Source organism: Suricata suricatta, chromosome 14, assembly GCF_006229205.1.
Source record: "Suricata suricatta isolate VVHF042 chromosome 14, meerkat_22Aug2017_6uvM2_HiC, whole genome shotgun sequence".
Taxonomy (NCBI): Eukaryota; Metazoa; Chordata; class Mammalia; order Carnivora; family Herpestidae; genus Suricata; species Suricata suricatta.
This window is the reverse complement of record NC_043713.1, coordinates 71,042,755-71,055,415: the sequence shown is the minus strand read 5'-3', so window position 1 is coordinate 71,055,415 and position 12,661 is coordinate 71,042,755. Positions and strand designations below refer to the sequence as shown.

Sequence of the window (12,661 nt, the reverse complement as noted above, 5' to 3'; positions counted from 1 at the left end):
TAAATATACATATGCAATATTTATTAAAGAGTTATAAAGTTGAATAGGTATTTCTTTGTATTTATGATTTGAGGAATGATTATTAATTCTTTTAAGGACTGATAATGCCATTATGATTTTATTTTTAGAAGAATCCTTATCTTTCAAAGATAATTTATATATTTGTGGAAGAAATTACATGACACCTGAAATTTGCTTCAAAATAATGAGAGGAGAAAGTGGACGTCAAAGAATTCAGACTGGCCATCAGTTGATAAGGGTGATGAGTATATGGGGTTGAAATACAAATACATGTCTGACATTTCCTATAATTAGTGAAACCCCTGAAATACCACTGCACTCTGCTATTCAAACAAAAAAAGCAGTTTAACTCTTATTCTGAATGGCACCTATACCTGTGCTGATCTTGGATTTATTCTCCACGGTGGTCATGGCAGGGGCCGATGCTGAAGATGCAGCAGAAGGGCAGGTGCTTTTCTTTCCTTTAACACCATTAGTCACTGTCACCCCTCCAGCCATTCCAGCTAAGAGGTCATCACTGCTCTTGGTCTAGAAGCAACAGAAAATAAAAACAAACTGATTAGATCAAGCAAGAGTAAATAACATTTTGAGACTAAACAAAGCTCTTGAGTTTTATATTGAATTCAAGAGCCACACAATGACTTTCTGACAGTTACCAAGCAATGCATCATACTGTACTATGAAAAGAGAATTCTTTATTGGGTTTATAAAAAAAATCACATTTCTGGGGCACCTGGGTGGCTCAGTTGGTTGAGCGTCCAACTTCAGCTCAGGTCATGATCTCGTGGCTCATGGGTTCAAGCCCTGCATCACGTTTTGTGCTGACAGCTCAGAACTGGAGCCTGTTTCAGATTCTGTGTCTTCCTCTCTCTCTGCCCCTCCCCTACTTGTGCTCCGGCTCTCTCTGTCTCAAAATAAACTATATAGGGGCGCATGGGTGGCTCAGTCAGTTAAGCGTCCAACTTCAGCTCAGGTCATGATCTCACAGTTTGTGAGTTCCAGCCCCGTGTCGGGCTCTGTGCTGACAACTCAGAGCCTGGAGCCTGCTTCAGATTCTGTGTCTCTCTCTCTCTCTCTTACCCTCTTTGCTTGTGCTCAGTCTCTCTCTGTCTCTCAAAAATAAATAAATGTAAAAATAAAAATAAAAATAAACTATATTAAAAAAATTTTTAATCACACATTTCTTTTTAAAATACAAAATTCTGGGTGCCTGGGTGGCTCAGCTGTTTAAGTGTCCGACTGGCTCAGGTCATGACCTCACAGTTTGTGAGTTCTAGCCCCACATCAGGCTCTGTGCTGACAGCTCAGAGCTTGCAGTCTGCTTTATATTCTGTGTCTCGCTCTTTTCTCTTCCTCTCCCCCACTCACGTTCTCTCTCTCTCTCCTTCTCTCTCCCTGTCTCAAAACTAAAGATTAAAAAAATTTAATAAAAATAAAAATAAAATACAAAAATACAGGGTGCATGCGTGGCTTAGTCAGTTGAGCATCCAACCCTTGATTTCAGCTCAGGTTGTGATCCCCAGGGGTATGGATTGAGCCTGTGTCCGACTCCACATGGTGAGCATGGACCCTGCTTGAGATTCTCTCTCTCCCTCTGCCCCCTCTCCAGCTCACACACTCTCTCAAAAAAAGTTAAAAAATAAAGGACACCTGGGTGGCTCAGTTGGCTAAGTATCTGACTTTGGCTCAGGTCATGATCTCACAGTTTGTGAGTCTGAGCACCATATCAGGCTCTGTGCTGACAGCTCAGAGCCCGGAGTCCCCTTCAGATTCTGTATCTCTCTCTCTCTCTGCTCCTCCCCTGCTCATACTCTGTCTCTCTCAAAAATAAAAATAAACATTAAATATTTTAAAAAGTAAATAAAAATAAGAAATTTAAAAAATAAAAATAAAATTTAATTTAATTTAAAACTTATATATGTAACCAAAAACTTTATGGAAGCCTACTGTGCGCCCACATGTGCCAGAGCCAGTGAGGGATTCGAAAAAGTAAAGACATTCTCTTTGTTACTTTCAGGTAAGACATGACTTATGAACAGGGATCATCTGAGCCCTGGCTCTCAGTAAAGTTCTATAATACCCCTGAAAATGCCAACCTGCAATTTCTAGAGAGAAATACCACTGAGAATCAGAAATAATATTCATTACTTTATAGTAAATCACAGATGTAAAGTGATAGAACCATTATTTTGGAATTTAGTTTTCTTATCTGATCTAATTTTTCGTAGTCTAATTTAGGACAAAATTGATTTTTTTAAAGCCTAGGTAATATATAAACAAAAAATAACTAGAGTTTATGGTTAGAGTGAGGGTTAGTCAGCCTAAATGATCATACTGCTTGAGAAAGACCCATAGTATTTATTTTTTATAAATATGATTGAAAAAAATTTGAGCTTTTTTAAAAAGAAAACAAGCATAAACTATACTTCAATTAAAAAAATAAGCACTCTGGATAATGAGATTGGGTATAAAATTATTACTTAAAGAAAAAGAATGAAGAAAACTTTATTTCTAGAAATGAAAGAACATAGAAGAGTTAAAAATCTGTGAAAAAAGAAAAACTACTTTTTAATAAAAGAACCAAAAGTTTTGTGCCATTAAGTTTGTAAAAGCACAAGTTAACCAACTAATTTAATATTATTGTCTATCTGGAGCCAAGCTTATTCTTAGACAATCATAAATTAATTTCAATAAATTAAAATGGCCCATAAATTATTAATCTCTAAAGTCTCTTCCTGTTCTAAATGTTAGTGGAGTAGGTTCTGTTCTCATGATTCAATTATAAAAGTTACAATGTAATACCATTAGGTAGGTCAATCTGTCTCACTAAAAAGCACTAAAAAAGAAGCAGAAAAGGATTAATGTTTTAAATAAATTAAACTAATGAAGCTTTAGTAATTTAGAGTTGTCACATTATGAAAAATCTGGTTACATAACAAGAAAGGAGGATACTACATTAATCATAAAGGATTGCTCATATTCTTTAAGACTAGTTCCTGCTTATGAAATTGGTCATCAACTATGATCCAAAAAAATCTGCAAATTAAGTTATACTTCCTTCCTGTCAATTTGCCCCTCATCCATTAGTCAGTATATAAACTCAACATACTCTTATGTTTTCAAATCACCTTTTATATTCTGTTAATAAATGTTAAATTATCTTTGAGGTAATTTTTCTTTCTCCATAAGTTAAATGTTTTCTTTCATAAAAATTACATCTGAAGACCACCCTACATAGTCATGTGAAAAGTGGTTTAATCATCACACTTCTGTTTACTTTTTGTCTTTCATTAATGGCAGAGTTAAACATACCTCAGAGCACCAAGTCAAAAACTCTGCGATTGATTATCACAGTAACTATAATAGAGTACTGGCCCATGAATAAACCAGTGGAACACAAAAGAATTCCAGAAACTGCTTACATAGACACCTATGACCAAAGAAACAGTAGAGAAAAAAAAATGGGATTTTCAAAAATGGTACGAGGTCAATTGTATATTCACAAAAAAAAGCCCCACAAAAATGAATAAGCCCTATATCACACCATATCAAAAATAAGTCCCAAGGTTTTCTAACCATGATTCAAAATCTTCAATGATAAAACAAAGAATTGATAAATTTAACTATATAAAAATCAAAATCTTAAAAAATAATCCTGTGCATGATACAGAAATATCATTGTAAGAAAAGTTTTAAAAATTCAGAAACTGGGAGAGTATATTTGCAATATCTTACAAATAAACAGCTAATATACTTAACACACAAAGAACTCTTAGCAATAAAGGGGTAAAGGCGTAGAAAGGTGAGCAAAATGAACAATCATATACAATCAATCCACACACAATACAAAAGATATAACCAGTTTAACTCAGAATAGGAGAAATGAAAATTAAACATTAAGATACCACATCTCACCTAAGAGATTGGCAAAAATGAAAAGTTATGTCACGTTCCTTTGGGAAGGATGTGGGGAAACAGGCACTCATAGGTTGCTGGTGAGAACGCAGCTGGATGTGGCCTTATAAAAGGAACCCAGCAATGTCCAACACAACTACATATGCATTTACCTTGTGCCCAGCAATCCTACCTCTAGGAATTTCTCCTGAAGACATACCTCCAGTTATAAAAAAAAAAATACATACACATAAGGTCAATGCAGCATTATTTTTAACTGCAAAATACTGGTAAGACTCTGTATGTCTGTGGATAGGATAGTAGCTGGATAAACTATAGTACATCCATATAACAGAACATTAAACAGAACGAGAAAGACTGCCATAAACTGGTGTCAAGAGATTTCTAGAATACATTAGGTGAAAAAAAGCAAAATGCAGAAGTAGATCTAATTATGGCAACTTTTGGGTAACAAAGGGGAAATAAAAAATAAATATACATGTATCTGATGATCATTTGTGCCAAAAGAAACACACAAAGGATAAACACAAAAACCCAAGTAGACTCTTTACCTCCTAGGGACAGGTGGGGACAAGAGTAAGAAGGAATTGGGGAGGAGAGGGACACTCCTTACATCTTGTCCTAGTTCTCATGTGTAGAACTAAACTGTGGTAGTGTTTCACATGCTGACAGTAAATAAAAATTAAATAAAGAAGGGTTTAGGGTTTCCCCTAAAATGGAACACAGTATGAACAAATAGACCAAACTGTGTTTCAAATAAATAACATAGCCACATGGGATGGGGGGCAGGGGAATGATCCAAATATCTTCTGAAAACAGTACTTTGTCCATTAATCCTCAAACTCTCAAGCTAAACACTAAATCAGTATACATTTTGAACTCTAGCTGGTAGATTTGTTTTGGGCAGTGGCATGGGTGAGCAATTCTCTAACTATTGCCTGTATATTCTAAAACTGAGAAAATAGGTGAATATATTATAGATAATGAAAACCAGGTTTCTCACTGTGAAGAGCTTGGAATTACGATTACAGAAAGTGAAAAGGCTCCTCTAAACATTGTATGTATGTCAGCTGGATTTGGAAGTAACAGTGTGAGCTCACAGGCTTTTTTTTTTTTTTCATGTTTATTTTTGAGAGAGAGAGAGTGTGTGAGCGAGCAGGGGAGGGGCAGAGAGGGAGACACAGAATCAGAAGTAGGCACCAGACTCGGAACTGTCAACACAGAGCCAGACACAGGGCTCAAACGCATGGACCACAAGATCAGGACCTGAGGCAAAGTCGGCCACCCAACCAACTGGGCCACCCGGGCACCCCTCATAGGTTTCAATATATGGAGAGAAACAGACATAGAAATGGATAGGTGTGTGTGGGGGGGGGGGGGTGTTTCTGCTCTTGTCTGCAAAGCAGGCTTAAAAACATACACTCAAAAGCAAAGAGCACACCTAGTTCCCAAAGGCTTTAAGTTCCATTCTCCACTAAAAGGAACAAGACCTCTGAAGAAAAAGCTGACTGACACTAGGGCTGGGGCTGGAGAAGTAGAAAACTTACCATGTCAGAAATTAAGAGGCTGTTCAAAAAAGAACAGGAAGATGTTGAAAGAACACAGTATCCAGCTTGAAGGGGCTCCCACTTTAAGCCAGCTTGAAGTGGACAATCTGAGCCTCAAAATAAATCATGCTAACCATTGACAGCCCACTGAATAAAAAGTCCATTATTCCACACTAATATCCAACTACTAAATGTAAAAAGAATGACAGAATTTTTTAAAAACTACCACTTGGCAAAAAATGATACTAATAACAGATTCTGGAAAGAATTACCAAAAATTGCTAGTTAGGGTGTGAAAGTTTGATGACAAAGAGGGATTTACAAAATCTCCCAAGTGTTTTTGACAAGATACTTATTAATTAACAAAAGGAAACATGGTAATCTGCTAGTGGATAAAAATAGCACCACCCTAACCAAATTATTAAGTTAATATCACCAGGAATGGAACAGACTGACAGCATATACTTCTGGAAATGCTGGGCCAAGGACATGTGGCTTCTGTAGGACTTCTGCCAAAGTGCATATCCTCAACCTAATCACAAGGAAACACTGAGAAACCTAAATTTAGAGGGTAGTCTACCAAACAAACTGGCCTACATTCTTTTGTAATGTCAAGGTCATAAAAGACAAAGAACTATTCCAAATTTAAGAAGAATGAACAGCAGGACAACTAACTCTAATTCACTGTCCTAGATTGAAAGTTGGATCAAAAAAAAAAATGTTCTTCTTTTTTGCTATAATGGGACATTGGCACAACTGATGAAATTTAATTAAAGTCGTAGATGAGATACCAGCATTTTATCAATGTTCACGTCCAGATTTGGTAACTGTACTCTGGTTATAAAAGAGAATATCCTTGTTCTTTTCAGAAATGCACACTGAAAAAATATTCAGCAGAAAAAACGCATCATCTCTACAATTTACACTCTCGAGTTCAAGAAAAAATTACATACATATGTAGGACACATGCAAAGGAAAAATGACTAGCCATTGATATAAGGTTAACATGTAGAGGGCACCTGGGTGGCTCAGTAGTTAAGCATCTGACTCTCGATTTTGGCTCAGGTTATGATCCCACAGTTTGTGAGTTCAAGCCCCACCTTGGGTTCTGTGCTGAAGGTGGAGAGCCTACTTGGGATTCTCTCTCTCCCTCTCTCTCTCCACCCCGCTCCTGCTCATGTACACATGTGCATAGTCTCTCTCCTTCTCTCTCAAAATCAATTAAAATAATAATAATAATGATAATAATAGCACTCTTGAAAAAAAATATAGGAGACTCTCTTCCTGACCTTGGGATGGGGAAACATTTCATACACACACACACACACACACACACACACACACACACACACACTGCACATCCCTAACTATAAAGAAAAAATTAACAAACTAGATGATATTAAAATTAATAACTTCCATTTGTCAAAAGATATCATTAAAGAAGGAGAAAGAAAAGGCATAGAGTGGGAGAACATATGTGCAAGACATATACATGATAAAGGGCTCACATCTAGAATAGGCAAAGAACTATAAATCAGTACAAAAAAAAAAGACATACTACACCACTTCGTACCCATTTCGGTGGTTACTATCAAAAGAAAAAAAAGTGTAGGAGGACATGGAAAAATTAAAACACTTGATGGGAAGAGAATTCTTGATGGGAATGTAAAATGGTAGAGCTGCGGTAGAAAACAGTATGGAGGCTACTCAAAAAGTTAAAAATAGAATTACCATATGACCTAGAAATTCCACTTCTGAATATATACCTAAAAACTGAAAGCAGGGCCTCTAAGAGATATTTTCACATACAATTTTGCAGCTATTACTGAGCCACCAGGAGTGTAAACTGGGAAATTATCTGGCCTTATATCTATGAAAGCTGAACACTATGCAACCTATGACCTCATAGTTTCATTCCTAGTTACAGAGCCAACAGAAATGGCTGTACATGTGGACTAAAAGATATGAATAAGAATGCTCCTGGGGCACCTGGGTGGCTCAGTTGATGAGGTGTCTGACATCGGCTCAGTCATATGTCACAGGTTGTGAGTTCAAGCTCTGCACTGGGCTCCGTGCTGACAGCTCAGACCCTGAAGCCTGCTTCGGGTTCTGTGTCTCCCTTTCTCTCTCTGCCCTCCCCTCATTCACATGCTGTCTCTCTCAAAAATAAACATTAAAAAAAAAGTTTTTAAAAGAATGTTCCTAACAATACTATTCTCAGTAGCCACAAAAGGGAAACTCCAGGATGTCCATCAACAACAGCAGAGATGAGTGACATAGTCATTCCATGGATTAGTAATCTGCAATGAAGACTGAAATGCTGTTGTAAGACAACAATATGGGCAAGCATCATGACCCTAACACTGAGTTAAGGAAACCATACAGACATAGAAAAGAATAGAGTATACAATTATATCTATATAAAGATCAAAAATTAGCAAAATTGGGGCACCTGGTTGGCATAGTTGGTGGAGTATGCAACTCTCAGTCTCAGGGTTTTAAGTTCGAGCTCCATGCTTGAGTGTAGAGCTTACTTAAAAACAAAATCTTTTAAAAAATTAGCAAAATTAATCTCTGGGAACTGGAAGTTAGGATGGTACTTACTTCTGGAAAGGGCAGAAATTAAGAAAGGGTAGTTACTTCTGGAGAGCTACTGTGGTGCAAGTGTGCTCTGTTCTTTGACCTGGGTGGTGGCTACAGAATATGTTCACTTTGTGGTGATTCACTACGCCGAACACAAGTGCTTTGTGAACTGTTCTAGGTGTATACTTGATCAAAAAATTTTAAATGGGGATGCCTGGTTGGCTCAGTCAGAAGAGCATGCAACACTTGGTCTCAGGGTTGTGAGCTTGAGCCCTATGTTTGGTGTAGAGATTACTAAAAAAAAAATAAATTAAATAAATAAATAAATTTAAAAAATTAAAAAACAAAACAAATAACTCTACTTTCCAACTTCCTTTTACATGAAGCTACTGGCAGGCTGATATTTTTCCCTATTTCATTTTGTTACTACAACTCTGCAAACACATGTGCATTTCTACATGTAAACTCCTCCCCCCGATTAACAATAGGCCAAAAAATGAACTAGATGGAGGGAAGAAATTTTTATCCTACTTTTAAATAACAGATGCAAAAAAAATCATTTGGTAAAAAACTTCTGGATACAGGCACACCTGGCTGGTTCCATTGGTTAGAGCATCCAACTCTTGATCTCAGGCACATGAGTTTGAGCCTCATGTTGGATTATAGAGATTACTTAATTTTAAAAAATGTTTTTAAAAAATAATGTTTAAAGAAAAACCCTTCTAGATACAAATAATGAAATAATGCAACTAAAGTATAAGTTCTTCTCTAGGTAAAATCCAAGTTTCATCACCAACTCAAAATTTAGGGTTAGTGTTTAAATTTTGCCTTTCAGGCAGAGACAGATTGTTCAATAAGATGGTTAACTAATTTTTAAGCTAAAAAGGTATATGATCACAAATAATCATTGAAAGTCATGAATTATTTAGATAGATTCTGACTGAAGCAATTGCAATTTACTAATTCTCATATATTAACCTTTAGAAAACTGTATTCCTGGGACAATGAAAAAGAATATTACTTCTACAAGGATTACCCATGAATACCTGAGCAGTGTGTGAAAGTTGGAAAGTACAGGTACATAGGAGACCACCTCCATGTGGCAAATAATCCTCTCTGCTCACTGTGACAAAGAATCAGCCACACAAAGGCTCCAAACCAGATGTCATAGCCACTCATAAGAATGGGAATAATTGCCTCAGAAATAGGAACAGCAGGGGCACTTGGGTGGCTCAGTCAGTTAAGGGTCTGACTTTGGCTCAGGTCATGATCTCAGTTTGTGAATTCAAGCCCCATGTCAGGCTCTGTGCTGACACCTCAGAGGCTGGATCCTACTTCAGATTCTGTCTCTCCCTCACTCTCTGCCCCTACCCCAGTCACTCTCTGTCTCTCAAAAAAAGAAAAAAATTTTTTAAAAAAACCTACGAACAGCAGTAGTGCTGTATTTTATATTTACAAAAGTTCCAATCAGCAGTGAGGTACTCTGGTCAAAAAAGGTCCTTTCTCCTACACCTTAACTAAATCTAGCCTCAAACAATATTTGAAATGAGAGAGGTAAAGAAATGCATGTCCCCAAGCCCTGCCACTATAAGAAAAGTGTTGAATACTGTGCACTGACAGACACATATGTGGGTGCCCATGAGTGGGTAAGTACATGTACATGGTGTCTGTATGATCAAAAGCCAAAGGCTTCATTTATCTGGTTAATCATCAATGCTCCATCACAGTTAGAGGAATTCAAGTTGTGGGGAGCATACAAAATGCTACAGAAGAACAGTGAAATATGAAAAATTAGGAAAATAAAATAACACTTAAGTTTGTGGGGTCTCCAAGCCCTTTTGATCTTTTCAATTTTTCTGTTCATTTTCACTATTTCCTTCTTTTCCTTCTGTGTCTTCTTCAATTTCTATTCAGTGACATTTTTCTTCTCCTTTCTTAAGTAAAAGCAACTGCTTCGGTCTGGATAAAGTGTTCCCAAAGAGTTTCACCTCTTCTAAGACCCTTCCCACTCCACACACATCTCTATTAAATGAGCCAATAAAGGAGAGCCACAGCTATGGACAGCTGGCACGTGCTGGCACACAGCAGGTATACAGCTGTTCTTATAATGAAAAAGTACTCACTACTCAAAACCAAACTACCATCAACTATAGCTACAGACCTCAGAAAATCTGACGTGCCTCCTCAGGGCACACTCCACAGTAAACCTTCAAAGACTCTGCTTGTCACTGACGGGGAGGCAACAGAAGGACAGCAGTAGAACACATCCAATGTTTCAACCTGTTCTTCCAGTAACAGGTCACCCAGTCACAAACCCTGCTCTGAAGACAGCCCTAGCAACTGTGTAACCAGTTATGTCAGAAAATGCCAGCTATCTTACACAAAAGAATGACAGCACTGTCACCAAGGAAGTAATTCAAGGTATTGATTCAGACTAACGGAAGTAGGGCAAAGGTCTATTCCTGGTCGCCATACGATGACATCCAGCAGCTCATCACAGCTGTAGCAAGGAAAAAATCGGGGGGCAGATGGAGTACATTTGGGTTTAAGTTCTGACAACCTGAGAACAGAAAAACCAGCATTTCCAGCTAGATCTTTCAATACATATAGGAAGTCCCTCATCTGCTGTTCCATGAGATGCTTCTTAAAATAATTAAGCCACAATCTATCAAAGCCCTGCCTGGACAAAAGGCTTTTGAATGGATCATGTTTCAAGCAGTGCTTGGTTTCTTCCTATCAGACTAGCAGAAACCCTCTCCAGGTTTTCTCCATAAAGTCGAAGTTTCTACTCAAAACGCAAAATTCCCAGAACAATTAAGCAGATTCTGCACTAAGAAAGACTAGAAGACTGTGTAGATCTCTTTGCAATGTATCTAAGATTTGACCAGCAAAAAAATGGTCTGGAGTCATCTTGTCCCTTGGACGGTCCAAATCAACACAGATACTGAGACCACCCACAGAAGACTATTATTTTCAGGAATCGGTACTGAGCTGGTAAAAATTTCTAGAAACAATCAATAAAAATGCTACTACTTGTCATCTACAAAGCACTTGTCATATGCCAGACTCTGTGCTAACCACTTCCATACATTCCTCATTTCATCCGGCCCATGATGATGCTGTGAAGCACATACATACAAAACCTAGGTCTGTCTGCTCCTGAAGCCCACAGCCACTATCCCATACCAACAGGAACTAAACCAGCCTCAAAAAGAATGTCAGAAAAACTAGTTATGCTTTAACTAACTTAATATTACTCAATTCTAATGGGATTAATACAGGATCAGCTGTCAGAAAAAGAATAATAGTTTATGGTGTGCAAGGGGGTGGGAGTAGGAATAAAAAACCCGATTGAGGGGTTTTAGGAATGTTATTCCTAGTCATCCTTTAAGACCTAGCACACATATTCTTTTTGTAAAATCTTGGGCTAGAAACAATGTTTTTCCTGAAATGCTTACACTGCTTTCCCGCTCTCCCAGGGCATCTGACTTTTTTGCATGCATTTTAGTTATGCGTGTATATGACAACCTCCACTGGCTACACCACAAGCTCCCTGAAGGCAGACTCTACCTCCAGCTCACACCAGCACAAGAACCTTGCACAAGGCACGTGCTAAGTGATTTGTTTCACAAATAAGCCTACTATTTGGTTGCATTCATAGAGTCAGACCAAACACACCAAGTATACCACACCATGAACTCTTCAGAGGCTGTGTGTTCCCAGCACCACCAGAGGGCGAACCCTAAATAATGTTTATTTAATAAAGCAAGCATACTAAGCTTCACTCCTCTTAAAATCCATCATATATTCAAACACTGCCACATTAATACCTTTGACAATGATGCTGTTGTTCCAGGTTTTATGAGTTTGCCTCCTGTAGATGCTGAAGAGCTGTTTTCAGGTTTAGTTTTTTCTACTGTTTGCGTTTTGCTTATCCCAGACACTTTAGGCACTGAGCCAACACTCCTGCTTGCTTTCTTCATTCTGGGCTGCCTCTTTATGAAGCATTTACAAACAAATCTGTGAAAAGAAATGGCATTATACTGAGAACACAACTGGAAGAAAGCTCTTTAGAAATTTGTTTCTGAAAAATTTTACTATGAGATAAATAAATCTGTTTGAAAGCGAGAAGTTGATACAGAAAATAAAAAGCTGAAAAGGTCTTAGACTTGTTAATCAGAATGTACCCCATGTTTAAGGCCTCCTCCTTGAATATTACTAACTTGAAACTATTTTCTGCATTTCAGTTCAGTCATTAAAAAGAATATCCTAGATCTCTAATGGAACTGGCTAACTGCAACACAGCATACATTATCTTTGGCAGTTAATGAAGCAATTATCATCCTGCCACTTGAGAATTAGCCACTTTGTAGGTATTTAAGGGTGATCGCATTTTTCAAATTATCCAACTTAGTCTTAATTTCAAATATTTGCTATGATAGCCTCATAGAAGCCAGGAGAACTTCTCAGAAACTCCAACATTCAGTATCTAGCTAGATACATTTCTTTGCTTCTCTCTTTTTCCACAGGTAGCATCAAAATTTCTTAGGGCGGGGGGGCAGGGCGTGCCTGGGTGGTTCAGTCAGTTAAGCATC

General features: G+C 37.7%; 1 protein-coding gene across 1 annotated transcript in view; it reads right to left on the bottom strand.

Moving 5' to 3' along the window:
• The window catches only part of SPECC1L (sperm antigen with calponin homology and coiled-coil domains 1 like), a 94,817-nt gene extending 82,723 nt beyond the window's left edge, over positions 1 to 12,094 (bottom strand). Inside the window, exons 1-2 of the mRNA XM_029922174.1 lie at positions 11,897 to 12,094; positions 396 to 549 (exon numbers count right to left, since the gene is read on the bottom strand). Of these exons, the coding sequence (XP_029778034.1) occupies positions 396 to 549; positions 11,897 to 12,049 (307 nt within the window). The 5' untranslated portion in view covers positions 12,050 to 12,094. The remainder of the gene's footprint in view (positions 1 to 395; positions 550 to 11,896) is intronic.
• Positions 12,095 to 12,661: the final 567 nt, after the last annotated feature.